The sequence below is a fragment of the Dama dama genome, chromosome 10 (assembly GCF_033118175.1).
Source record: "Dama dama isolate Ldn47 chromosome 10, ASM3311817v1, whole genome shotgun sequence".
NCBI lineage: Eukaryota > Metazoa > Chordata > Mammalia > Artiodactyla > Cervidae > Dama > Dama dama.
The window spans coordinates 35,244,695-35,270,600 of NC_083690.1; the positions used below are offsets into that span (position 1 = coordinate 35,244,695).

At 63.1% G+C, this 25,906-nt stretch overlaps 1 protein-coding gene across 5 annotated transcripts; it reads right to left on the minus strand.

Annotated features, from left to right (window-relative positions):
- Positions 1–760: 760 nt before the first annotated feature.
- Positions 761–25,276, minus strand: SH2B2 (SH2B adaptor protein 2). Of its 5 annotated transcripts, none has more exons than XM_061153489.1 (9): positions 25,118–25,276; positions 11,967–12,712; positions 8,620–8,721; positions 6,927–7,018; positions 5,529–5,620; positions 5,256–5,420; positions 4,283–4,491; positions 2,032–2,203; positions 761–1,294 (listed from the first exon to the last, which is right to left on the minus strand). In XM_061153489.1, exons 1-9 carry the CDS (start codon positions 25,158–25,160, stop codon positions 948–950), a joined length of 1,968 nt encoding a protein of 655 aa, XP_061009472.1. In that variant the 5' UTR covers positions 25,161–25,276; the 3' UTR covers positions 761–947. The 5 variants fall into 5 exon arrangements, with proteins under 5 accessions (XP_061009472.1, XP_061009473.1, XP_061009474.1 ...); XM_061153490.1 differs by lacking the exon at positions 25,118–25,276 and adding an exon at positions 23,095–23,356; XM_061153491.1 differs by lacking the exon at positions 25,118–25,276 and adding an exon at positions 23,099–23,180.
- Between the last annotated feature and the right edge of the window lie 630 nt (positions 25,277–25,906).

Consider the following 25,906-nt stretch of genomic DNA (forward strand, 5'->3'; position numbering starts at 1 on the left):
GATGAACTGTCTGGGGCTCTGAGATGCACATGGATGCGGGCCCTGCAGGAGCGCTCCTGGGCAGATGGACCATGGGTCTGTGTCTCCAGGTGGGAAGGCTGAGTTTGTACGGGGGGAGGGGTTGGGGGCTTTGGCTCAGCAGGAACAAGCTCCTTCTCAGGGGGACCATTGCCCCAGGGTGGGGTGCTGGGACCTGGAGCTGGCCGGGTCTCCAGGTGGGAGCCACAGCCGGACCTCCGCCTGCAGGGGAGCGGGGGCGGGTCGGAGGCCCTCTGGGCCACTTACAAGTTTGAATCTAGACGAAAGGTGAGAAACCCAGCCTCTCCCACTGCCCAGTCCCCCAGTGGGATAGGGCAGAGGATTCTTGTCCACACTGCCAGGATCTCAGTGAGGAAGCCTGTTCCCTCTCCTCTCCAGGGTCCCGCTCTCACGTGGCCCCATTGTGTCACTCCTCATCTTTCCTCTGCCCTTCCCACCTCCCATTCTTACCCCCAAAGCTCAACCCCACCTCTGGCCCAGCTCTGCCAAAGCCCCCTCCCCAATCCCTGTGGGCCTCTTGGGCCCAGCGCTTTATCTCTGCACCTCCTTTCAGGTACTGCCGCCGGCTGTCTTCTGACCTCACTCGCCCAACGGGGAAGCTGGGCGCCCTGAGGCACAGCTGGGTGGTGGACGCTCCCCAGGGAGCCGGTGTGCGGCGCCCCCTCCTCCCCGCCAGGCCCGGGAGGAGCGCGGGCCGGGCAAGGACGACAGGAGAGCCAGGTGCAGTCCCTAAAACAGGCTCTTTAATAACATTATGTCTTCATTGAAGAGCTTCGCTTTTCCCACCCAGCGCCGGGTGGGGCGGGGGGGCCGGCAGGGTCCGGCTTTGGACGCCCGTGGGCCATCGCCCGTGCTCGGGGGGGGGGGCGGGTCCGGTGGCCCCAGGGCCTTGGCGCCGGCGAGCCCGCCTAGTAGAAGGAGTATTGGTTCTCCACGGCCCGCGTGTGGCCCCGGGCGCCCTCGCCCGGCCCGGCCTCGGGGGGCTCTTCGGCGCCCCCGCCCGCCGCCTCCAGCAGGCGCTCCGCGCTGTTGCTGCGGCTGCGGGCGCTCAGGGGGCCCTCGGCGGCAGGGCGCGGGGCGCCGGGCACCGACGCGGCCGAAGACGACGAGGCGGACGAGGACGAGGCGCCGCCGGCCTCCGAAGGCGAGGCGGGCGGGCAGGCGGCCGCGGCGAGGCTGGAGAAGTAGTGCTGGCCGGCCGGCTCGCTCCAGCAGGCGGGCGGTGGGGGCGCGGCGCTGGGCGAGGGCCCCGGGTCTGCAACGGGAGACCGCGGACGTCAGGGCCGAGCCCGGGTCCTTCCTCCTTCCACGCTATCCCACCAGAGTGCAGGCAGGGGCCAGCGCCCCAGGAACGGGTGACCTAGCATCACACAGGGAGGCCCAGACCCCAGATCCCGCGCTGCTAGTTCCAGCCCACCTCCTAGAGAAAGTCCTGGGTATAGGCGGCTGTAGCTCAGACGATAAAGAAATTCGCCTGCAAATGCAGGAGACCCGGGTTCTGATCCCTGGTAGGGAAGATCCCCTGGAGGAGGGCATGGCAACCCCACTCCAGTATTCTCGCCTGGAGTATCCCATGGACAGAGGAGCCTGGCGGGCTTCAGTCCACGGGGTCACAAAGAGTCGGACACGACTGACACTTTGCATTTTTTGTAGGTGCGGCGGACACACCAACGCGGAAGCCGCGTGCCCCGCACCTTCACTCACCTCTCCCAGGCTGCTTTCTTTATCAGCTCGGCGCTCAGCCCCACCCGTGCGGGATCTAAGGGACTCCACCCACTTCCGGGATGCCCGCGGACGCCCCCCTCCGCCCGCCAGGAATTTACTCCGGACACGGATCCGCTGGGGCTCTCTTTCCCGCCCATCCGGCTGGTCCAGGTGGCTTACAACAGGTACCAGACCTGGCTGGTGCTCTTCCCGCGGGGGCTAGCAGGGTGACGCCCTCCCCTACTGCCCAGCCGTCTGTCTGCCCGGGCCGGGTTAGGGGCGTCTTACCAGGCGGGGGGCCCTGGGCCCGCACATAGCTGCGGAGGGTGATGTCGGCAGAGCCCCCGGACTCCAGCGGGATGGGGTGGGTGTGGAAGTGGCGGAGCATGTCGAGCACAGACTGGAACCACAGGTGCTGCACGTGGCACTGCCCGTGGCCGTTCAAGGACAGGCGCAGGTGCTGTGGGCAGAGATGGGCGTGGTCAGTGGGGGGGAGGGAGGGGTGTCTTGGGTCCACCCCCTGCTTGGCAAGTGCCTCTGAAAGTCAAGGGGAGGGCCAGGTCTCACAGAGGCCACATGCGGCCTCAGGGCGAGGGCCTCTCACCAGGGAGCCCCATCTCGGGAGGGGGAGGGTCACGCCGGTGACGGTGATGGGCATGAGGGCCAAGGGGCCGGGCGGGGGCTGGAGGGGGGATGCATTCGTCCCTATACAGGGAGCACCTGCATCAGGGCCTTCACGCACCCGCTTCATCCCTAGTCTCCAGAGGCCCTAGAAGGCAGAGATGCCGTGTTTTGTTTGTATTAATTGCTCAGTCGTGTCTGACTCTTTGTGACCCCATGGACTGCAGCCGGGAGGCTCCTCTGTCCACGGGGTTCTCCAGGCAAACTGCTCGAGTGAGGTAGCCATTCCCTTCTCCAGAGGATCTTCCCGACCCAGCGATGGAACCTGGTTCTCCTGCATTGCAGGTGGATTCTTTACTGTCTGAGCCATCAGGGAAGCCCAGAGATTCCGTGTTAGAGACGGGGAAACCGAGGCACAGGGCGGGCGGGACTCACCCACAGCCACTGGCATTGAGCTAAGAAGAGAACTCATGTTGGGGTGACTCTCTCAGCCCAGCTAGGGGTCTGCTGGCCTTCCCTGCCCAGCTAAGGTCCAGAAGGCTGGAAGCAACCCCAGGCTGATTTGGGGGAGCACAGCCACAGGTGACACTCATCCAAGCTGGGGGGGGGGGGGGGGAGGAGCCCGGGGAGCTGGGCCCATCGGGGCCAGGCACCGCAGGGAGAGAGAGGGGCCCCAGGCGTGTGGTCTTGAGTGGTGGGTGAGCCACAGGGCTCTGACTTCAGCCGGTTTTTGCTCCGTATGTATCCCACATGGGGAAGAGTGGCTGTCCCTGGGGTTTATGTGGCAAGAAGGGGGGTGATAGGAGGGTTTCAGGGTATGCCTGTGATGGGGAGCTGGCCTGGGCACCTATGAACAGGACAGAGAAGCCCGGGCGGGGAGGGAAGTGTTCCATGGTAGGGCCGGCGCTGCCCAGGGAGCTGGGGGCGGGGGTGGGTGGGGTGCGGTCTGAGCCGTGCCAGCCCAGGCTTGGGATGTTGGCTCACTGCAGGTCTGGAGCGGGAGTCCTGGGGTGCCCCCTCCTCTGGCGGGGACTGACGGGAACTGTGTCCTGGGAGGAGCCAAGGCTGGGTCTGTTTCCTTATCGGAAACTTGAGAAGAGGGGGGTTGAGGTTCCTGCCCACTCTAACCATCCCCGCCCCCCAACAATCACTGGACTTTCTGTCGTTTTTTGCCTTTGCGCCTTAGGCATTATTAGCACACAGTGCCCTTCCTCCAGAGCCCGCCATCTGGGCTTGGCCCTGCCCTGTCTGAACCACCCTTTCACTAGTCTTCACCTCAAGGATTCCCCATCCATCGCACGTCTCAGGTCAAGCTCCTTTCCTACTCTGGCTGGTGGGGTCAGGAGCCTCCCGGTGCCCTCTGCCCCCTAAAGCCCTCTTGCCCAACCCCTCCTGCCTGGTTCTCTGGGGCCCACTGTGTGGTTCCCTGCCACACCCCGTGGCCTGGTCTGAGCACAGGCCTGGCCCGGATTGGCGCCCAGGAGGGGCTGGTGAGCTGTGCTGAGCAGGGAAGAAGAGGGGCTGTGTGGGGTGGGAGGGGCGCTGGTTGACCCCAGCCCCTGTACTCAGGTGGCTCCCGGTGGAGACCCTCAGAAGCCCCAGAGCTACGTGATCCCCAATGCACAGGGTCAAAGTCAGACCCTCAGAAGGGCCCAGCCTCCTGTGGGTTCAGCCACAGGCAGGACCCCATCGGCTCGTGGAGAAGCCACAGCTGGGGCAGCCTGCAGCCCCAGGAGGGAGGCGGATGACCGGAAGCATAGCCAGGAGGCCTGGCCCGTGGGAAGCCATGCTGCCCCCACCCCCAAGAAGCCTACTGCCCGGCATGGGTGCAGCCTCAGGGCCACCCCAGGCCCCCCCACCGACCCCGGGCTGGAGGCTTCCCCTGTGTGCGCCCCCCAGCCCCACTTCCCCAACTTGCCTTGGCCTTGCCCTGGAAGTTGAAGGTCAGCACGTACTCCCCGGGCCGGGTCTCACTCTGACGGATCACAAAGAGGCCGTGGTTCCGGGGCCCGCCCGCCAGCACCAGCTGAGCCGCCTTGACCCGCGACAGCGTCCCGTGGAACCAGGGGTAGTCGGAGAGCTCCAGCTCGGCCTCGGCCTGGGCCTCCAGCTCCGCTGCCTCCTCCGCTGCAGAGGAGGGGACAGAGTGAGGGGTGTGGGGATGGAGGGGCCGCAAGAAGAACACCGATGGGTCATCTCTATCAGCTTGTTGGGTTTTTGCAGGTAAGATGCTCTTAGAATAACTGAGAATGAGGCATGGAGCTGACCCGCCCCACTAAATGTATCAGGTAAACTGAGGCACAGAGAGGAGAAGATGATAGCCTGAGAGGATAGGCTTAAACTGACAAGTCTGGTTTAGCAAATAGCTTAATGATAAGAATGTATCAAATGAGGGAATGGGAGCCTCTTGTCTCATTAATAGCAAGGAGCCAATGGTTTCTGTTCTCATTCAAGAGATATTAAACATCCTTGCACCTCATGAACCAGTAACGAAAGTCCTCGATAGCCCCAGCTGGTGCAGACTTCAGGCTATCTGCTTGTATGTATAACATCAGAAGATGCTTATTTCACAATCACTGAGCAGTTTGCTCTGGAAAAAATTGGTAGGGTTGCTTAATTTCCTGGGGTCACTCTTAAGTCAGCAACAAACTTGGGAACAAATCAAGTGTCTTTGTCCCCATCCCCCTGGTTCTGACCCTTGGAACCCCTTTCCGTGAGAGTTTTCTACTTAAACCGGGGCCCATGGGAGGAGTCAGGCTCCTGGCCGGGCCTGCAAAAGCCAAAACCACCGAGTTGCTGTGCAAAGGACCCAGGGGGATGAAAGGTCACAGTTTCGGAGGCTCAGGAAGGGCTTGGGAGGGGCCTGTGGGCTGGGCGGGGCCCCATTGCACCTGTGTTGTTGCTGCCGCTGCCGCTGCCGCCCGGGGACTCCAGGGTCTCCAGGAAGGTCTCCAACGGGACGTGGACCAGGGATTCTCCGACAGCCTCTCGAGCGCGGCTGTGTGGGGCTGTCACCACGGCTGCCGTTGTCTCTGGGGGCCGGGGCAGGTCCACTGCTGGGGAAGCGGCAGGTGAGAAACGTGTGTGTCTGTCAGGCCACCTTGGAGCAACCGCCGCCTCCAGCCCTGCCCTCCACTGCTCCAGCCGGCTCTGTGCCCACCTACCCTCCGTCAGGAGCTCACAGCTGCAGGAGGCCACGCGGCTGGCCAGACAGCCTCCCCGGGCACAGGAGGGCTCCGCGTCTTCCTCGCTGTCCCTGTGAGGCAAGAAAGCCCAACCGTGTCCGGCCGCGGGACTCGACTCCGACCGCGGTCTGCTCACAGAGCCAGGCAGAGGCTGACTGTCCCGCGGCCAGCATCTGCTCTGTCTGGCTCGCCTGGGTCCCTCTGCCTCCAAGTCCCCGCGATCACACCCTCGGCTTGCTCAGTGGCCACCCGGTGAGTGACCGGGCCATATGGACAGGTCTCCAAGTGGGCGCAGCCATCCCCTAACCCTCAAGAGACGCTGTCCTCCTCTGAGGATCCCACCGAGGACCTCCTCTGGGGGCGGTACATGGCTGGGCGGGGCCTGTGCCGGCCCCTCCCCTCCCCCAGGCCTTTGTCTCCCCATCTGTGTCGGCTCTAAAACACCCGCAAAGTGAGGTTCACCTTCACGGGGGCGAGGCAAAGAGTGTGCGGAGCAGATGGCTGGGAGGGTGGCAGGGGAGGGATTAGAACCACTTCGGGGATGGGGGGGCGGCGCCTGGGAGGCGCTCCGGACTTTAATTGTGCTTCCTTAAATGAAGCTGTTAATTAGAAAGCAGCAGCCCCTCCCCCCGGGGCTTGGCTCACCCCATTAGCCAGGGGAGCCGCTGCCAACTGCTCAGCCGGCCGCCCTGCCCGCCCCTCCTACTCCTGGCCTGGGGAACCTCTCCCGGATGGCGCAGCCGGCCTCCCTGCTGTCCTTCTGCCCCAGGTTTATTACTAGCCATGGCTCCCCGCTGCCCAGACCTACCCGCTTTCCCGGCTCTCTCTCGCTGAAGGCCCGGCCTCATTAGCTCTAACTCCAGCCACCCGAGGGCGCTGACATTCCCCGCGAGTCCCAGGCCTCCGCGCTCCTCCACTGCCCTCCTCCGCCCCCAGCCCCCTCTGCCTGGCTCAGGCCCCCCTTTCTTTAAGCCTCAGAGAAAGGGCCCCTCTACCACTACAGCTTCTCTGAACCCCAGGACTGGATTAGGGGGCCTCCCCTTTGGTCCTCCATCCCTGGCCCTTTGGGCTCACCGCGTCACTACCCATCCTTCATCGATTTCCTCATGGTTTCAGCCTCCCCTGGGAGTGAGAACAAGATGATTCAACTGCCCTCCAGGCCCCCGGACCCTGAACCTACAGAGCCTGCTGGGACTGGAGGTGTGGGGAGAGGGAGGGTCCGGGCCAGCACCCACCTGGATTGCACTGCCGTGAGAAGGGCCCATTTCTCAAGCTCAGCTCCTGCCCTCACCAGGAAGCTGCTCCCGGTGAAGGCTCCACCCAGGGCGCAGCCCCGCTAGGCGCCCCCACCCCGTCTGCCCATCCCAGGGGTCTCACCCGGGGTCTGCGCAGCCCTGGATGTCAGCCACCCACGAGTGCTTCTGGAGGGAGTCGATGGTCTCCAGGATGTACTCTGCTCCATTCTCCACCTGGGGAGGGGTGCGACGAGAGTCCAGAGGCTCACCCCGCCCCTCCCCCAGGGGGAGATCCCTGGTCTGAGCAGCTGGGAAGACAGTGGGGTCCCCGGTGGAGGGCAGCCCACATGGGCAGCAGGCCCTCCCCTCCCCCGCTGGGGATCACGGGGATGACTGAGGTCATCCTCGGGCCCCACGGATGCAGCCCCCACCCCCAGGAGGCCGTGCTGGCTGGGTAAAGGCTGGGGTCGGGGTGGGAGAAGGGCATCACTATCCTCAGTCTGTGGGGGGCCAGCAGGCCCAGCCCTGAGTGGTGGGCTCACCCACCTTTGCACCTGGAACTCCGCCTCTGCAGCCACGCCCCAGGGCTAAGCAGCCTCCAGAAGGGAAGCAGGAGGAGAAAGCCCGACCCAGTGGGTGATCAGGCACACACACTGTCTGATGAACTCTTCCCAACAGCCCCGGGAGAGAGAGGCGACACTTTCCCCATTGTACAGATGGGAAGACTGAGGTTCAGAGGTCCGCTAAGTGGCTCAGTCACACAAGCGCTGAGTGGTGGCGTTGGGACCCAAACCCAGGTCTCTAATGCCAAGGTCTGGCCTCTGAGTTTCTTGTTTAGTAAAGAGCAGTGGGATTCCCATCCCATCAGAGCTTGGAACTGACTTCCACCCTGCTCTGAACTGATGGGGAAACTGAGGCCCAGAGGTTGGTGGTTGAGGCCCAGGTGGTTGCCATGGCCCCAGGACTCCTGAGCCTACTCAGAGACACAGAGGCCACCCAGCTGTCAGGAGCAAGGCTCTGACCTATCTCAGCCAGCAGATGAGAGAGCCAGGCAGGGAGGGGCCGTGTCCTCAGCCCCCAGACTGGGTGACTCAGGGTCTGGGGTTGGCAAATGTTTGTTAAATGAATAAAGGAGTTCATGATTAAACAAACAAGGCCGAGTAAAAACATAAACCCAACTGGGCCACTGGAGAGGAGGTGGGGCGGCTGGGGGGGGGGGGGGCGCCCCTCCATGCAGCTTCGGGTGGGTGGAACCAGGCCTCCTTGGGGACTTGGCCTCACAAACACCCTCTGATTCTCCAAAGAGGCTCGGGGCCACAGCCCTGGCAGCCCAGAGCCGTGTCCTCAGCAACCCGAGCAGGCCACCCTGGCGATGTGGGGCCTGGGAAAAGGACGGGCAGGCCCCAAACTCACTGGGGTGCCTCCCTGGCCACCCTCAGGGCCTTTGTGCCATTGGTGGGGCCGGGCGGGTTCCCACACTCCAGGGCTGGTGACAGGGGCATTTGCATAACCGCTGCAGGCTGGCTACCAGTTCCTGCCTGTGGGGTGGATGCGGCGCGGGACTCCAGTGGGGGGAGGGGGGAGGGAGGAAGTGAAACTCAGGTCCTTCCCCCTGGCCCAGGAGGAAATGGGAATGGGGACCCACTTGGTGGATGACACCTGGGCCACTTCGCTCTGGAGCTTGGGCCAGGATTCACGTCCTAGCTGTGTGCTTGACATCTGTGGAGGGTGCTGGGACCCCCACCCCCCAATCTGGGGCTCCCTGCCCCCACCCTGCTGCTGGCCCTTCACCCTCACCCGCACGAGGGGTCTTCGGGACCAGGGGTGAGGCTCACCTTCAGCACGAACGTGTTGTCCTTCTCTGGCATCTCCAGGGGCATGGTGGTACGGACCTCGATGATGGCCGACAGAGGGATGCTGACTTTGGGCCTGGAGGCCTGACGAAGGGGCGGTGAGACAGTGGCCCCAGGGCCTCCTGAAGTCCTCTCTCCCCTCCCCCACTCCCAGAGGTCAGAGCTGCCCCCAGCTGAGGATGCCAGGCAGCCCTGGGGTGGTGGTGTCCCAATCCCCATTTCACAGATGGGTAAGTTGATGGTGTTCCTGGGAAATGGAGGGACCTCCCCACATAGTCCCAGACAGAGCTGGGACGGACATGGGTCTCCCACCTCCGAGCTCTGAGGGGGGCAAGCTCTGCCCCAGTCACCCTTCCGCCCAGCACACCCACCAAATCTGTGGTTTTTACATTTTTCACCTATGGTAAGAAATACATCTGACATGGTGACCCAGTACACACACCTAGGTAAAAATATCTCTGAGACACACGTTTCACCAGATAATATTTACTCTGACTGTGTGTGATGGAGTGTGACATTTTCTATTCTATTCTAGTTCATTAAAAAAAAAAAAAAAAGGTTCGTCTCCTCCTTCAGATTAGATTTACCACAGTACAGGGTTGGAGACCCTGACGCGGATTGGGATTCCTGGAATCGGGCAGGGCCGTGTCTCCGGGTGGAAGAAAAGAGGCCAGTGTGGGATTTGACCAAGGTGAGCTGGCAGGACTCCCCAGGAGGGCCGCTCTGTGCCTGCCCCCCATCTCCTGGCCCGGTCCTAAGGCCCCCAGGCTGGCCTGAGACAGATTCCTGGCAAAGCTTGAGCTCTGGGACAGGGACTTCTCTTAGGAGGAAAGGGAAGGGCCCCACGTTGGGTGGGCAGGCGGGTGGGGGTTCCTGGCAGTGCTGGCTGCCGTCCAGCGGGCGTCGGGCTGGGCTCGGGGTGGTGACTGCGGGCTCGCTGACCGCAGCAGGCCCTCGTGCCAGCTGGCCGGGCGGGGCCCGCGGTCCTGGAGCGGGTGGAACAGACAGGTCCACAGAGAAAAGCCGGACTGGGCTCCTGCTGGCCAGAGGCGCTGAATCCTCCGCCTGGCCTTGGAGGCCCGTCTGCCCTTCCCTTTGCTCCAGCTCACTGTTCCCACTTGCGTGGATGGAACTATCAGCCTGTTTCACGCCCCAAGTGAAAGTGTTAACTGCTCAGTCGTGTCTGACTCTTTGCGACCCCATGGACTGTGGCCCGCCAGGCTCCTCCATCCACGGGACTTCCCAGGCAGGAATACTGGAGTGGGTTGCTACTTCCTTCTCCACTGATGACCCCAGGCCTTGGCTTAGGCAGCCTGAGTCTCCAGCAATGCCTGTCCTGGGGCCCTGTCCACCGGTCAACACTTCTGCAGCCTAGGCTTCTCCTCCTCGGGGCCCCCAGAGCATCCTGCACCAACTCCATTGAGGTTGACCCTCCAGCCCAGCAAATACCAGCTTCCTGGTGGTTCCCCGATGGCAGGGGGCCAGGCCTAGGGCTATGAGGGGACCCAGGGTTCAGGAGGCTTTTCCTGCAGGGCGGGTGAGGGGGCTGGGGGTCTGACACACGGGGCTGTACGAAAGGGCACTCTGAGGGTCCCGGAAACAGCCCCTGAGCCTGCAGACCCCAAGCCCCCATCTGCTCCAAGGGTGCAGCTAGGCCTCCAGGGGCGAGAGGAGGAAGAGCTCTGGACCGTGGGTGGGTGAACAGGACTCAAAGGCAGGAGGAGTGTCAGCCGGGACTTCCTGTGGGGCGCATACATCCTAGACCAAACTCATCTGGGAAACAGGATCTGACCCCTCACCAGGCCTGCTCCCCCTTCCCACGAAGTCGCTCCTGAATTCGCAAATATTTGCATGAAAAACGGAGGGTCTGAGGCCAGATCAGGGGTTGGGAACCCACTAGCCTTTCTCAGAGGTTGGGAAGGTGATCTCTCAGAGGTTGGGAACGTGGCCCCCCAGGAACCCCGCCCTCTGCCAGCGGTGAGCAGTGGGCTCAGGAGGGGCTCATGCAGGGGGCACCAGCTGTTGCATCCGCTCCCTCGAGGGCAGCTATTTTCAGCCGGGCAGCTGTGGCTGCCACTCAGGGTGCAGAGGCGCTCAGGCCCTGCCCTGTGGGTGACCCTGGGCAAGTCCCATCCCGCCTCCCACCCTCACTGGGCCTCGGTCTCCCTGTCTGATGAGCGGTGGCGTTGGGCTTAGTGGTCTGTGATTCTCTCAGGGACCTAAAGGTGGGGCCTGGGCAGGCAGAAAGCCCTTGGGAAGTCTGGGGGGTCCTGGGACTTGGGAGAGAAAGCGCTTCAGAGAGTAGGGTGTCCCCCTAGGAAATCACCTCTCCTATGGCTCATGGGCCCCAGACCTTGGGGAGCCCACCCCATCCACCTCCAGGGGAGAAAGGCAAGGAGGAGGATCAGGAGTCCAGGCAGACAGGGGGGTGGGGAAGGAGGAGAGGCTCAGGGTGACTAAAGGCACTAGGGACAGGGTGGGCCCAGAGGTGGGTGAGGGCCCTGGGCATTCTCGGGGCTGCCGCACCAGCACACGCTCCCGCCTCCGAGCTCCCAGGACCACCAGGATGATGGGTATAATTAGCTCAGCTCTGCCACCCACCAGCTCTGTGACTCTGGACTCGCCACGCCCCCTCCCGGAGTTTCCCTTTTTCTCTTCTGTGACCTGGGGACCATTGATGCCCACTTGCTGGGATCCTGGGAGGATGACGACTCTCAGAAAGTGGGCACAATTGTTAGTTATTACCCCCTTCCAAACGAGGCAGGTTTGCCCCCTCTTCCCCCAGCCCCGCCCACCCCAGGTGACCCCAAACTGCCCCTAGGGCTTTGGCGGTGACCGCCAGGAGGAGGGGAGGGCATGGTGCGCTCAGGCGAGCAGCATGCTGCTAAGGGCGAGAAACTTAGCTCCTGAAACCTGGGCCAGAGGGAGCCACCCGGGCCCGAGCTGGGCTGGAGCCTGGCAGCCAGGCAGATGTCTGCTGAGCCAGACTGCAGACCTCCGGCAGGCCCTGAGTGTGCCAACATCAGTCCTTGCCTGCTTCTCTGGGGAGGCTCCAGCCACCCAGGGGTTCCAGGTGAGGAAGACACGAGTCCAGGCAGCCAGGCTCTCCAGTACCCCAAGAACAGCACCCAGAACCCCTTCTGTAGCCAGAGGGCCCTTCTGACCCCTCGCAGGCTTGAAGGATGCTTGAAGGATGACTTGTGGGGTGGGGGGCCGGCACCCCAGGCTCCTGACCCGGAATACTCCATTTTGCCGGCCAGCTAAGACAGAGGGGTGCTGGAAGCCTGGTCCTCCACGATCTCCCAGGGCAAAGGGGGTGGGCAACTCACCTTGGGTGGCACGAAGAACTCCAGGCGGAAGCGCTCGCCCGCCACGGCCCTGCGCAGGAGCAGGCGACACTTCTGCCACTGGGCGGCGCCCCCGGGGCCCGAGGCCGCGTCGTCGGCCACCATGAAGCGCAGCGCGCCCTCGCGCTGGATGTCCACCAGCTCCACCTTGGCCGCCAGCGTCCGCGACAGCCGCAGGCGCCGCATCCACTTGTCGCGCGCCTCGGCCGGGGGCTCGGCGGCGCGCGGGGCGGCGTCGGGCTCGGGGGAGGCGCGCCGGTGCCACATGTCGCGCACGCCGTCCACCACGCACAGGCTCATGTTGCGCAGCGAGAAGCCCTTGCGGACCCGGGCCTTGGCCGCTGCGGTCGCCGACACGTCCTCCGAACTCCGCGAGTGGCCGTAGGGCGCGGCCTTGAGTGCCGGGGGCCCCGCGGGCCCGGGCTCCATGGCGTCCGGGGGCTCGGCCGCCCCTCGCGGCGGCGCCGGCCCGGCCACCAGCACGCGGCGCACCTCCTCACTGAACACGTCCAGGAAGTTGGCGGCGAAGTGGCGGGAGAAGGAGGCGCCGGCGTCGGGCGTGTCGTAGGCCGGGTTGTCCCGCAGGAAGCGGCAGAACTTGTGCGCGAAGTCCACGGCGGCCGCCTGCGCGTGCAGCTCGCAGAACTGCCGCCAGTCCGGGACCGGCACCGGGACCGGGACCGGGGCGGCACCATTCATGGCTCCCGTCCCATCGCAGCCCGCGGAGGCTGCGGGGGAGAGCAACCGATGAGTAAACTTCCGACCCCCGGCGAGTGCCCACCCACCGCCTTTCCCGGCAGCACCAGTGTGTGAGGACCACCAGGGAGGTGGGACATGTGTCTGCAGGAGGGGGGGGCCCCCGCCCCCTCCATTCACTCTCTCCCCAAACAGCAGTCCCAGGGAACCCCAAGGTCATTCCTGGGTCTGGCGCAGGAGGCCAGGATGACAGGTGCTTTCAAGTGGGGTCCCTAAAGTTCGGAGGGCAGGAAAAAGTCATGCACAGTCCTCTTGGCGCTACCCTTGAAATTTGCCAAGAACACCACTCCTCCTCCACTCACTGCCATCCAGGCTGCTGTCCAGGGACCCAAGCAACCCCTTCTCCACCAGCAGTACTTTAGCAGCCTCTTCACTGCCCTCCCTCTGTGCCTCCACCCCCCCCTCCCCCGGAAATTGATCTTATCCCCCACAGCCTGTTCTCCACCCAGAAACCCAGTCATCATTTCTAAAATGAAAGACAGATCAGGCCCTCCCCTGCTCAGAACCCTGCAATGGCTCCCGCTCCATCAAAGAAAAAGCCACTGGCCCCCCACACCTCCTGTGACCTGCCTCCATCTGACTCCCCATGTTTATCTCCCACAACTCTACCTGTTGCCCACTCTGCTCAGGTTCCACCCGTGCCCCACCCCAGGGCCTCTGCACTTGTGATTTTCTCTTGAACGTGCTTGGAAAGTCCTTTCCCTCACACTGCCTCATGTCCTCCAGGTTTCTGCTCAAATACCATCTTGCCTGATAGCTTTTCTTGACCATCACTCTATTTAGAACAAGAAGGTCTCAGGACTTCCCTGGTGGTCCAGTGGATAAGACCTCATACTCCCTCTGCAGGAGGTGTGGGCTGGATCCCTAGTCAGGGAACTAGGATCCTGTGTGCTTACTTTTCTGCAGTGTGTATCTCCATCTCATGCTGTTTATCCATTTGCTTGGTTGTGTTGTCTCCCAGGCACCCCACCCCATCCCGCCCTGCACCACACCCTCCCCTGAAAATGCCACCTCCACGAGGCAGCAGTCTTGACATCTTCTAAGTGGCTGTGTCCCCAGTGTTGGGCACGTGGCAGGCACTCAGTCAACACTGAATGAATGAATGAATGGATGAATGTGTTCAACACACCAGGCAAGTCACACCTGTCACTGCCCAAGCCCTCACATGGGGCCAGAGAACACACAGCTTGTTAGTGACAAGTCTGGGATTCTCACGCTGACTCAGAGACTTCGAGCTTCGAGGGTCATCTCCCAGTGTGGATCCAATATGACTAGCTTTTCACATTGGCCTGGAAGGTGCTGCCTCTTCATACTTCTTACCATTATGGTGGACTGACTACCTTCTCTAATTGTTCCCTCCAGTGTGTGTGTGTGTGTGTGTGTGTGTGTGTGTGTGTGTGTGTGTGTGTGTGTGTGTGTGTGCACACGTGCTCACTTGTGTCTGCCTCTTATGACCCCATGGACTGTAGCCAGCTCTGTCCATTGGAACTCCCAGGCCAGAATACTGGAGTGGGTAGCCACTCCCTCCTCTAGGGGATCTTCCCAACCCAGGGATCGAACTTGGGTCTTCTGCATTGCAGGCAGATTCTTTACCATCTGAGCCACCAGGGAAGCCCTGTTTTCTCCTGAACCCCATCCAAATCGGACCTTCTTGAAGAGGCCCAAATCCAGGAATCCCAGCTTCCGCCTCCTGTCCCCAGGCCCCTCCACCCTTCCTCACTCTGGATGGCCAGACTGCATGGTGTCTAGTCATCATAGGGCCCTGTCTCCTCATCCCTGAGTGGCACCCCTCCTGGGGGCACAGGCCATTCATTCTGTTTATGCATCTCCCCCCTGCAACAGGCCAGGGTGAAAATCACTGGAGAAAAAGTGGGGTGATGTGGACCTACCTGCCCTGCCATGGGGAGCCCCTGTCTGGGGGGGCCGGTGGGTGCAAGGGGAACTGAGATGGGGGGTTGTGCCCTCACCTGCCTTCCCAGGATCCCCACGATTCCCGGCCCAGCCCTTCCCTGGCAGCTCCTGGGAGCACCATCTCATCTGTCCTCTGGGATCCAAGCTGTGTAATTAAACGCCGGGTAAAAATAGCTCCCCTACTTCTGTGAGATCATCCTCGGGGCCTCTGGGCCATGGGGCACCGGGGGATTCCCTCTCACCTGGGGGGCTACCTCGGCCTTCGACCTGCACTCCGTAACCACAGCACAGCCCCGGGGAGGCAACAGGCCACGTGAGGAGGCCACTGAGCCCGGAGGACAGTTTTCCAAACCAGCGGGTCGCCTCAGAGACTCCCAGCCCAGCATTCAGGGGGAGAGGAGCAGGGAGTTAGGAAGGCTTCCTGCCAGCAAAGGGGACCAAGAGTGACCTCCCTGCAGGCATGAGCAGTAACCTGGAGGGAGGCTTTTCAGGACATAGGGGAGGGGCTGGGGGAGAAGGCGGGCTGAGGCACCCGTGAGCTTGGTTCATGCTGGGCCTTTCCCCTGCCCTGCCCTTCCTCCCTTCTCATCTGGCTAACACCCACTCAGCCCTCAAGAATGAATTCGGGGCCAGGAAGCCTTCCCTGACCTCCCCCTGCCTCCCCAGCTCAGGCTGAGCTCCCACAGTCCCCTCCTGTGTGTCCCGCTATCGAGGTGCTAAGGGTAGAGTGTCCCAGGCGTCTGTGTCCGCCCGTCTCCCGTCTACCACAGGCATTCCTCGGGGGCAGAAGGCGGGCCTGAGTCATATACCAGGAGTGAGGGTGGGGCAGGAACGCGCCTGCCACCATCACTGGGGCCTCGCCTGACCTGGGGTGAAGGGGCCTTTCTGGGGGTGGGATGGGGACACAGGGCCCTGAGGCTGAGCGTGGGAAGCCCGGCCCTGGGCTCCGAGGCCACACAGTGACCCAGCAAGGTAGCGCTCCCAACAGGGTGCATCGATATTCCCTGTTCCACTGCGACCACCAAGAGGGTCAGACCAGGTGAGAGGGCAGCCTGGGAGGGGCTCGCCCCTTAGCCGGCAGCAGGTGAGGACGCCGCCCACCTGCTCACAGGGCAGCTGGGGGCGGGGAGGAAGCCGGTCCCACAGCCTCGAGCTCAGGCATCGATCCCGTGCCCCGCGTCTTCCGGCTGGCCCAGAGTCCTCTTAGCAAGGAGACGGGTGAATGCGGGGACAGGAGCTGCAGGAGAGGCTCTTGAAATGGGGAGGGGGCCCAGCTGGGCCTCACTGGAGGCAGGGGCAGGACTCAGGGAGGAGTCTGCCAAGAGCAGGGGGCGACGGCCATGCCCTGGGCAGGGGCTGGCCTGGGAAGCGCCGACACTGGCCCTGCCTTGCCCTCCCCTCCTCCCCGCCCCAACCACTTGCTGGCGGCTCAGGAGCCCATGGGCCCGATGCCCGGGCCAGCAGCCCTCGATGTCCCCTGGGTCCAGCCGGGGCTACGCAGAAGTGACAGGGGTGGTACAGCCAGGGGTAAAAGCCACGGGCAGCGGGCCAGCAGGGACATTGGAGCGCTGTCCCCAACTGCCCGGGGGCCCAGAACTGGCAGAGACAGAGTGCCGTGACTTTGCTCAACTGGGCTCCAGGCCTGACGTCTTTGATCTCTGGGTGAGGGCTGCTGACCTCACCTCCAACTTCTGGGCCTGTTTCCTCACTTTAAGAGTGAGGATGAGGGACTGCCCTGGCACCATAGTGGTTAAGAATCTGCCTTCCAATGCAGGGGACATGGGTTCGATCCCTGGTCGGGGAACTAAGATCCCACATGCTGGTGGGTTTCCCCTATGGCTCAGAGGTAAAGAATCCACCAGCAATGCGGGTTTGACCCCTGGGTCAGGAAGATCCCCTTGGAGGAAGGCATGGCAACCCACTCCAGTATTCTTGCCTGGAGAATCCTATAGACAGAGGAGCCTGGCGGGCTATAGTCCACGGGGCTGCAAAGAATCAGACATGACCAAGCCACTGAGCGTGCATGCACGCTACGGGGCAACTAGGCCCACGTGCTGTGAGAGAGCCCCACGTGCCACAACTAAGACCCGACGCAATCAAATAAATATTAAAAAGAAAATGAGGCTGAGGGACTACCCTTCACTGGAAGGACAGCACAGGCGGTGGTCTCTGCAGTATTCCAATCCATGTGTCCCTGTGGGCAGGGCTGGGGCTCCCCTCACCTCTGGGTGGAGCCAGGAGGTAGTCTCCAGGGACCAGCCAGGGTGACTCCCGATCAGTCATCCTGGAGGGGACCACAGGCCCAGGGGTGGGAAAAGCAGAGCTTCAGGGGGAGGGGACCCCGGAGGTCCCAGAAGCAGGGTGGGTGCCGTCACCGGCCCCCATGGTGTGGGCTGGTGGGCAAGGTTTGTGGGTCGAACCCAGCGGGCCTGGGGCTCCACCGTCTCCAGCAGCTCCGAAGGAATTCCCTCCTCCGTCTCTGCCTGCGTGGCTCTCCAGCCGGCTGGACCTTCTGCCTCACTCAGCTGACTATTCAAATTCTGCACCCTCTCCGGGCTGTGTAAAAACCCTCTCCTCTTCCAGGAAGCCTTCCCGGACGCTAGCCCTTCCATCCTGAGCTCCCATGGTCCCCGTGGTTCTCGGCCCTCCTGCTTCTGTGAGCAGGGTCCTCCCCTCCCCCTTTTCTGGCCCCAGGGAGCCAGAAGGAACTTGCCCAGTCAGCTTGGGACAGCCATGGGCTGGGCAGTGGGAGATCTGGGCTGTGTCTCAGGCCAGGCCGTGTCTCCCGAGCACTTGGCTCCCCGTCCATAAAGTGGGGTGCAGGAGCAGTGGCCTCCAGGGGCCCCTGACTGTCACGGCCCTTGACCCTGAAGGCCAGGGTCCCACAGTCCCTCCAGGGGTGGGACCGGGGACAGGCAGGAGGTTGTCTCTCGCCTTCACGGGCTTCTCCTGTGAGGACTGGGATGGAGACCAAGGGAGTCCCACCCCACCTGGTCTGGGCATAAGGCGGTGGCCCCCCACTCCCCCAAGGGCCCTAGGTGGGCAGACCACCCTCCCCAATCCATCGCCCTGGGGTTTTTCCAGGCCCAGCCAGGCTGTCTGGCTTCTCCTCCTGGAAAAAAATGTTTTCTGTTCCCATCATCCCAGGGCCGGAGGGCGATGGGATGGGGCTTCAGGGAGGCAGGGCAGGGTAGGGGTGGGCGGGGAGGGGAAGCCTAATTGTGTCCCTGCCTGGTGCCTTTCCAAGCCGTGGACTCTCCTCACCCCTCTGCCAAGAACCCAGAAGGGAGAATCCCCCAACCCCCACCCCGGTTAGATGCCGGGGAGAGGGGGCGGCTGGCCTTCCGGTGGTAAAAATAGCGCTGACAATTGGAAAAGGGAAAAAAAAAAGAAAACCAGCCGTCAGCCCCCAGTGGCACGCAGGTCCGGACCCCTTGGCCAGGTCATTCCTTAAAATATTAATGAGGCGGCCTAGTCACCCCGCTAATGGGCCGGCGACCAATCGATCGGCTGCACGGTGGGCAAGTGGTCTGGAGGGCGGGGAGGCACCAGCAGGGCCCAGGGCCACACTTGTGGGGGACGGGGGTGTTCCTGGGAGCCCCAGCTGGAGCTGGCCTCCCTACTGCCCGAGACCCCTGAGGAAGGGACAGCGGCCCTGCAGAGCAAACCAGCCACCCAGCAAGGCTGCCTCCTGGGCGGGGGGCAGGGCCTGAGTGGCATGCACTCATCCTCTGTGCTCTGTTCTGGGCTGGGCAGTGCCCGCCCCTCCCCCTGCCATGAACCACTCACAATGCGGAAACTGAGGCCTCCTCCTGGGGCCCCTCCAACACAAGAAGAGGAGACAGGGTCTCCCTTGGCTGCTCCCTGCCTTCCAGGAAGCCGGCCCCAACCATGCTCACTGATGTCCTGTCCTCTGGGCATCTCAGGACCTGGCCCGGCCCAGCTGACTGTGCACTTTACCACCACGGCTCCTTCCAGCTGCCTTCGTGGCCTCCTGGGAGCGTATCCCCGAGCCCTCTCTCTGCATCCCGTCCCCTGCAGCACAGGCAACCTTCGGGCCCTCAGAAGGTGCCCCGCAGGGCAGGCTCTGAACCAAGGCCGCCTGCGAGAGGGAGGTGCGGCTGGAAGTCCCAGACCTTCCCCACCCAGGATACGTGTGCTGACCTGCGACCCTGGCAGGAGGCAGAAGTGGGCGTGACTTCTGGTCTTGATGCTCTTGACTGGGTGGGGACTTTGCTGCAGAGTGGGTGTGGGGAGGAGGGTGCTCTGATTAGTGACAGCAGGGACAGGTATGGATGAAGAGCCCTCTTAATACTGTACGCCGGTATGTGTGTGTGGTGGGGGAGTGGGGAGCAGCTCGGGACTCAGGTGGTCTGGCTTTTCCGAGCATCAGTTTCCATAGCTGTAAAGTGGGACCGGTCTTGCTCGCCCATGCAGACCTGCCTGCTCCTGGTCCAAGGCCGGTCGGAGGAGCATCTCAGGGAGGTGCCTGTTAAAAGCTCTGTGGCGTCACACCTGCCACACAGCTCCCGGCCTTTGCCACCGTGGGACAGGGGAAGCCCTTCCGCTGAGCCCCCAGGATGTACCAATGCCCCTGACCTTGAGAAGCGCTGCTGGCTCTGGGACCTGCAGACCTCCAGTCCTAGGGAGCCCCCAGAGCTGCAGCCGACAGCTGCTCGCATCACAGGGGCCCCGTGGCCGGGGTATCTCCCCTCCTCCACATCCGACCGTTTGACACATGGGACAGCGGAATGGTTAAAAGCCTAAGGTCTGGAGCCAGACCAGCTGGGTTTGAATCCCAGCTCCTCCACTTCTGCGCTGTGTGACTCAGCTTCTGGGGGACCTCAGTTTCCTCATTCGTCACATCAGCGGGTAAAACAGCACTGACCTCAAAGGGCCGTCATGAGGATTAAATAATCAATTTGTTTAAAAATCAAAGCTCCTTTGCTTCTACTTCCTAAATGTCTTGTGTTCATTCCCTCTTTTCCTCCCACTCCTCTGGGCAGAGGACTCCTCCCGAACCTCCTTGTTTCTCGAGATCACCACCCCGTGCCCCAGCCCCTGACTAATCCAGGCTCCACAGGGGGGCCAAGGTCATCTTCCTGGATGTAGGATCAGGACCCACATCCAGCGGGGCTATGCCCCTGCCCTCACATCCTCCTCCCTGCCAGGAAGGGAGGATTCTCCCTTCACACAAATGAGGAAGTGAGGTTCTGGGAAGGGAGGTGACTGGTCCCCCATTCCCGGGTGTGCCCTGTGTGGGTCGGGAGCCACGCTGGCAGGTCCAGGGTCACAGATGGGTGAGAGGAGTTGTGTGGAGCCAGGTTCGGGTCTGTCCCTTTCTACAGCACATGCTGCTCCCAACAGGGCCCTGTCCCTGGGGAACCCTCACTCTGAGGGCACAGTAGGGGGACCCAGGCTCCGCCCTGGAAAAGGAGGTGGCCATCTGACTCCTGGAGGAGGCGGCAGGGGAAGTCAGGGCTGGGCCCTGCAGGAAGCCAGTGTCAGAGGAGCAGGGAGCAGGGCCCAGGACAAGAAGCTGTGTCAGGGCCCGGGGGCTTAGGAGGGGAGCCTGTCCTCCTTCAGGAGTGCCTGGTGCTGGACAGTTCCTGGACGGCTCCGGAGGTGGAGAGCAGGCTGGGATGGCTCTAGCTGCACGCGCCCTGCCCTCCTGGGGGTGCGGAGCAGACGCACCAACCCCTCTCCAGCCTTGACCTGGGCTTCATGCAGTCTCTCCTCTCCCAGTGTTAGGGATCTCACCTAGGCCCCGATTCACACCCCACCCAGACCTCCCAGGGCCGTGGCCCAGCCCCCGAAAACTGCCAGACACCCTCTTCAACCCCTACCACTCAGCCTACCAGTCTGCCTTCTGGCTTTATCATGACACACACACCTCAGGCTCCTGAGACCTCAGCAGCTCCCCTCAGTTGAGTATCCTAGACCTCTGGGTACTGCGAAAGCTTACAGAGCTTCCCCGGGCATGTGGGCAACAGATCTCCCAGCCTGGCTGATCTCCAGGCACCTCAAACTCACCACATCCAAGTTCTAATACATCCTCTTCCTCCAAGCCCTGCTTGTCCACTGCTTGGGGTCTCAATACACAGCCCGGCATCTCCTCACCTGCTCCTCTTCCCCAGTAGCTGATGGGTCCCCGAGCCCAAGGAATCTCTTTTGTCTCTGCCCGACCCCCCCCATCCCTCCACAACACCGTACGGCTGCGCCCTGTCTTCACCAGACCGTGAGCCCCAGCTGGGTGTTATACCAGCCCCCAGGTGGGCCCTAGACACAGAGGGTTGGAAGTTTCTGGAGAATGGAGCCCAAACCGGAGGAGCCCAAAGATGCTGTACTCCCACACATGGCTCTGCCCAAAACCAGGTGTGGCTGTGACCTCCCCTAGATATTGAAGAGTCACCCTGCCGTCCCCTGGGACAGAGCGTAGCCATTAAAACAGACCCACGCAGGTGAGGCGGGGGAAGAGAAACCGCCCCAGTTCCCAAAGTGGCCATCGCCCCTCCAGTCCTACGAGGACAGTGAAGGAGCGGGAAGCGAGGCTGGCTCTAAGACTGGATCTCTGAATGCCATGGGGACAGCAGGCAGGAGGCCCAAGGTCCCTAAACCCCCAGTTTCCTACAACCCAGGATAGGCAGTGCAAGGGGTGGGAACCGGGTTCTTGTCAGAGAGGTGGTTTGGAAGCCTGGCTTATTGGTTGAGTGACTTTGGACAAATCATTTCACTTCCTTGAATCTGTTTCCTTCTCTGCAACATGGGGATAATAATAGTACCAAGCCCCAGGGTTGTTGTGAAGATTACATGAAAAACAGCACGGACGCCCTCAGCCAGCATCAGTCAGCTCGAAACCAAACCCTCACCCCTGGGAGTGGGGTGGGAGGGTTCCACATCCCAGGGAAGTTCACCCTTTGGTGTGTGCTCCCTAGGAGACCCACAAAGCAGGGAGGAGGGGGTTAGAAAAAATTTTAAACAGGTTTTTTTTTTTTTCAGAGTAAGGGTAAGAAGAAAAGCATATGCGTTAACTCTTGATCACTTAGACCCAGTTATCCCCAGCTGCCTGCCCATCCTCACTCACGCCCTCTAGAGGGGGAGAGGAGGAGAGGGAGGCGGCTAGTGGGAACCTGTCGCCCAAACCCCACAAACACCCCGAACCTCACTTCTGCCCCCCACTGCCAGACGTCCCCCAAAGTTCTTAGAGCGGACAGGTTCTAGGTCACTCCCAGTCAACTGGCCTCCTTGATGGAGCGGGGAGGCCAGGATGGAAGAGATCTGTTCAAAGTTGGAGGCAGGGATGGGAGGGTTCAGATCATCCTCCCCTCCCAACAGAGGCAACCAAAGCCTCTTAGGGTAAACACCCCCTGGCTCCTCCGACTCTCTCAGGGGTGCCCATTCACCCCATGCTCAGCGACCTGTGTTGGGGGGGGGGGGCAACTTCTGCTAGTCACCCAGCTAGGAGGGAGGCACCACCATCCCCATTTTACTGGGTAGACGATGGAGGCTCAAAGGGCAGACAGTGGAGGGTTCACTCCAGGTTTGACTCCCAACCCTGAGGCTCTCCCCGGCACCAACTGGCTTATCTTTGTTCCCGGGTCACTCTCGAGGCTGTCCAGTACGCCCCGCGCGGTTCTGGAGGGGTCCCAGTCATTGCAGACCTCTCCCCGCTGAAGACCGCAGTTCGTGGGCCGCTGGGGTCCTCGCCTCTGCCCGGTCTCGGCCCGCTGGCTGGCGCGGTGCGGGGCTCCGCGCCGCCCGCAGGTTCATCAATGGCGAGGCCGGAGGGCCTGAATGGAGGGCACGAACCCGCCCCTTCTTAAAGGAGCCGGCCTCTCCCGCACCCGCAGCGATCCTCCCCACACTACCAAGGGCTGCCGGAGAGCTCCCGGGGTGGGCGGGTCGGGAACCGAGACCGTGAGAAAGAAGGCCAGGGCCAGATGGAGGGCGTGCCGGCCGGGCGACGCCGATCTGGACAGGGTCCCTCCTGTGGCCCGCACCCTCATTTCAGGTTGGCCTTCCCCCCGCCCCCGCAGCCTGGGGAAGAGACCCCCAGCGCTCCGCCCTCCACCCCAAGCCCTGGTCAGAGACCCCCTCCTCCAGGGGGCCCACCGAGCTCGCCCACCACCGGGCCTCGGCCCTGGGAAGGGGCGGGGGGCGCAGCTGCTCCGGAGGCGGCTCGGCCCCTCCCGCCACTCCCGCCCAGCCCGGGCTGGGGCGGGGGGTGGGGGGGCGTCTAGAAGCCGATCTCCGCCGGGCGCATCTCCTCCGTCGCGTTCCCTCCCACCCGCGCACACAAAGACAACACGCGCGGACCGGGGCGCGTGGGGCCGCGCTCCCCGGAGCAGCGGTGCGCACACAACACGCTCGCCCTCAGGGACCGACCGGGTTCAGAGTGATGGACTGGGGGGACGAGGGAACTGGGAGGACAAGCAGGCCGTACCTACAGGCGCGCAGCTGCGGCCGAGCGGGCCGGGGCGCCGGCGGAGCGCTGCCCGGACCGCGGCCGGCCTCCCGGGGCCCGGCGGCTCATGGCCCGCGGCGGGTTCAGGCTCCCTCCGGGCGGCAGCTGGCGTTGGCGGCGGCTCCTCCCTCCGTCGTCCACAACCTCGAAGGCTCGTGCGCTCCTCGCTGGCCCAGCGCGGCCCGGGCTCGGCTCTCTTGGCGGCGGAGCTCCGCGCGCTCCGAGCTCAGCCCCGCGCGGCGCGCGCGCCCCCCCGTTCCCGCTCCTACCCTCCGCCCGTGCAGCGCGCGCCCTCCCAGCCCCACCCCCGCCGCGAGCTCCGCCCGCTCCCGCCGCGCCGGCCCCGCCCCCCGCCGCGCCCCCCGCCCTCCGCGTAGCCTGTTCGGCGCCCGCAGCTGCTGCTCGCTGCCTCCGGTGGCGGCGGCTGGGCGGCCCAGCCTTGGGGCCCAGAGGGGTTAGGAACTGGCCTGCAGCCGCCCCATTCAGAGCGACAGTCCGCGGCTGCCCTTCCTCGCGGAGCGGGCTCCGGGCCAGGCGCCGAAATTCCTCCCCCGCCCCGAGCGGAGGCGTCCCGGGGAGTCCGAGATGGTGGCCCCGGGCGCGCGGCCGGTGGGGGCCGGCTGGGTGGCCTGAGTTAAGTGGAGTGTCTGGGGCGTGGGCGCTCCTCGGGGACGGGCGCCCGGCGGGGACCCGAGACCCTCCGGCGTGGGGACAATGGGAGTCTCGAGAAAGCCCAGATGTCGCAACGGGGGGAAGTCGACGTCTGGTTCTCATAAATCCGGACGGCGAGCACCACGCCCCCTCCCCTCAGCGCTTTCAGTGCCGGAAATCGCCCAGGGCAACGGGGCAGAGAAAACCCAAGCAAGGTTCCCACCTCCCCATCTTCACAGTCATGGGGACACTGACGCCACATGGGGAAGGTCTTCAGAGGTCACACACGGGGCTGGTGGGGGCGGGGCGGAGACACAGCCCTGTCTTCCTCACCCCTAGTTGGTTCTGCAGCCCCCCAAACCTGGGGCGTATGTTACTGCAGATCTCAGTCTGGATTAAAAAAAAGACCGCTGCTGGCCTTTGCAAAAACTTGTGGACTGACTGCTGGTGAGCTGGGAGCCTCCAGGAGGCTTCCTGGAAGAGCCAGAGGGGCTCCTGCAGGCCTGGAAGGCGCCCAGGAGGAGCAGAAGGGCATCAGTGTGAGAAGTGTGGAAGCTGGCTCAGAGATCAGACCTAGGGCTTGCTCCCTGGGGGCGCAGGACTCCTCCCCCGCCTCCCTTACTGCCCACACCCCAGGCCCTCAGCCCCCACTGGCAGGAGATCTTCATCTCCCGGCCCTTGCTAAGCCTCTGCAGCCCCACGTCTGGCTGTTCTGTGATCTGCTGTGGTCTCCCAGGAGCTGTGGCTGGGAGCTGCCTCCATCTGTTACCCGCCCCCACCCATGTTGACCTCTGACCTTTGTAGAGAGCCCTTTAACCTTTCCCAAAGGTTTCACATCTCTGATTTCCCAGGATGCAGAAGAGGCAAAGAAGGGTTTTTAGCCCAGTCTTGAGGATGAAAAGGGTGGGGCCTCAAGAGGAGCCATAGGTTGATGAAGGTGGAGTTGGCCCCAAGGCCTTGCCTCCTGCCTGCCAGCCCTGGGTTCCTTCCACAGTGGCGCTAAAGCAAGGCAGGCCTGGTCTGAGGCCCTGGTACCTGGCCCCTACCCTTCCATATGCAGACTGGCCACTATCTCGCCAGGACCTGCCTAGCAAACCCTTGAAAGCTTAGGCGCAGTGCAGACCAGCCATCCTTTGGAGCTACACAGAGGCCTGGACATCCGGCTGGCTGGGCTGGGATTCAGACCTTTGAATGGGGCTGGAAAGGGTGTGGGAGTAAGGCGGTGGGTGGGAGGGTGACTGCCTGCAGAGTGGTAAAGAGGGAGGGAGGCCCCACACTGGGCGGCCTGGCTGTGGACCCCACCCTCCTGGGAGGTGAGAGAGCCTGCCCACACCCCCACACCCGAACTAACCTGGTTCCGAGTGCTGGGCTGAGCTCCACTGGTGGCCAGTCATTGGCCAGGGAGGGTCATGGAGTGTGGAGCCCTAGGCAGGACAATAGCGCGGATACCCAGGGAGGAGGAAGTGAGGGGGACTCCGATCTACAAGAAGGAACTGGTGGGAGAAGTGGAAGTGGCTGGGGCGGGGAAAGAAGGTGGGGTGTGTGTGTGTGATTAGCCAAGAGTAGCTTTGTCCTGGGGACAGGAATGAGGGTCAGGGAGGAGAGGTCCATCTCGGGTCCCCAAGGGTGGCAGGTTCTGGGGCGTTTGAGAAAGTCCTGATGGGGGAAGTGATGTGTGCTGGGGGTGGGACCCCAAAGGGGGACCCCTGGAGGTACAGACTCTGGAGCACTCAGGGCTAAAACTCAGACAGGATTTGCATAGGGGCCTCTGGCCTGGTGGACTGCAGGGTGTGGAACCAGCCTTGTGGGTTGCCTGGTCAGTGGGATAAACGCCAACCATCACAGACCAAGAGGAAGTCCTCGGTGTGGGTGGAAGGGGGCCTTCACCAGTGGGGCTGGCCTGGAGGCCGGGTGGCTCAGACCCTGTGACTCAGGGGTGTCCCCTAGGCTGGTCCAGGGGACATGGTGGGCGTGGGCAGGCAGGGCCCAAGGGAAAGGGACAGAGAGCTGGCTCCAGCGTACACAGAAAGGGAAGCAGGGAGTCCCCGGGAACTGACATCACACATCCTACCGCAGCCTGACAGGCAGATTTAAAAAGGGAATGGATGTCTCTTTGGCTGGGTTGTCTGCTCAAGGGAAC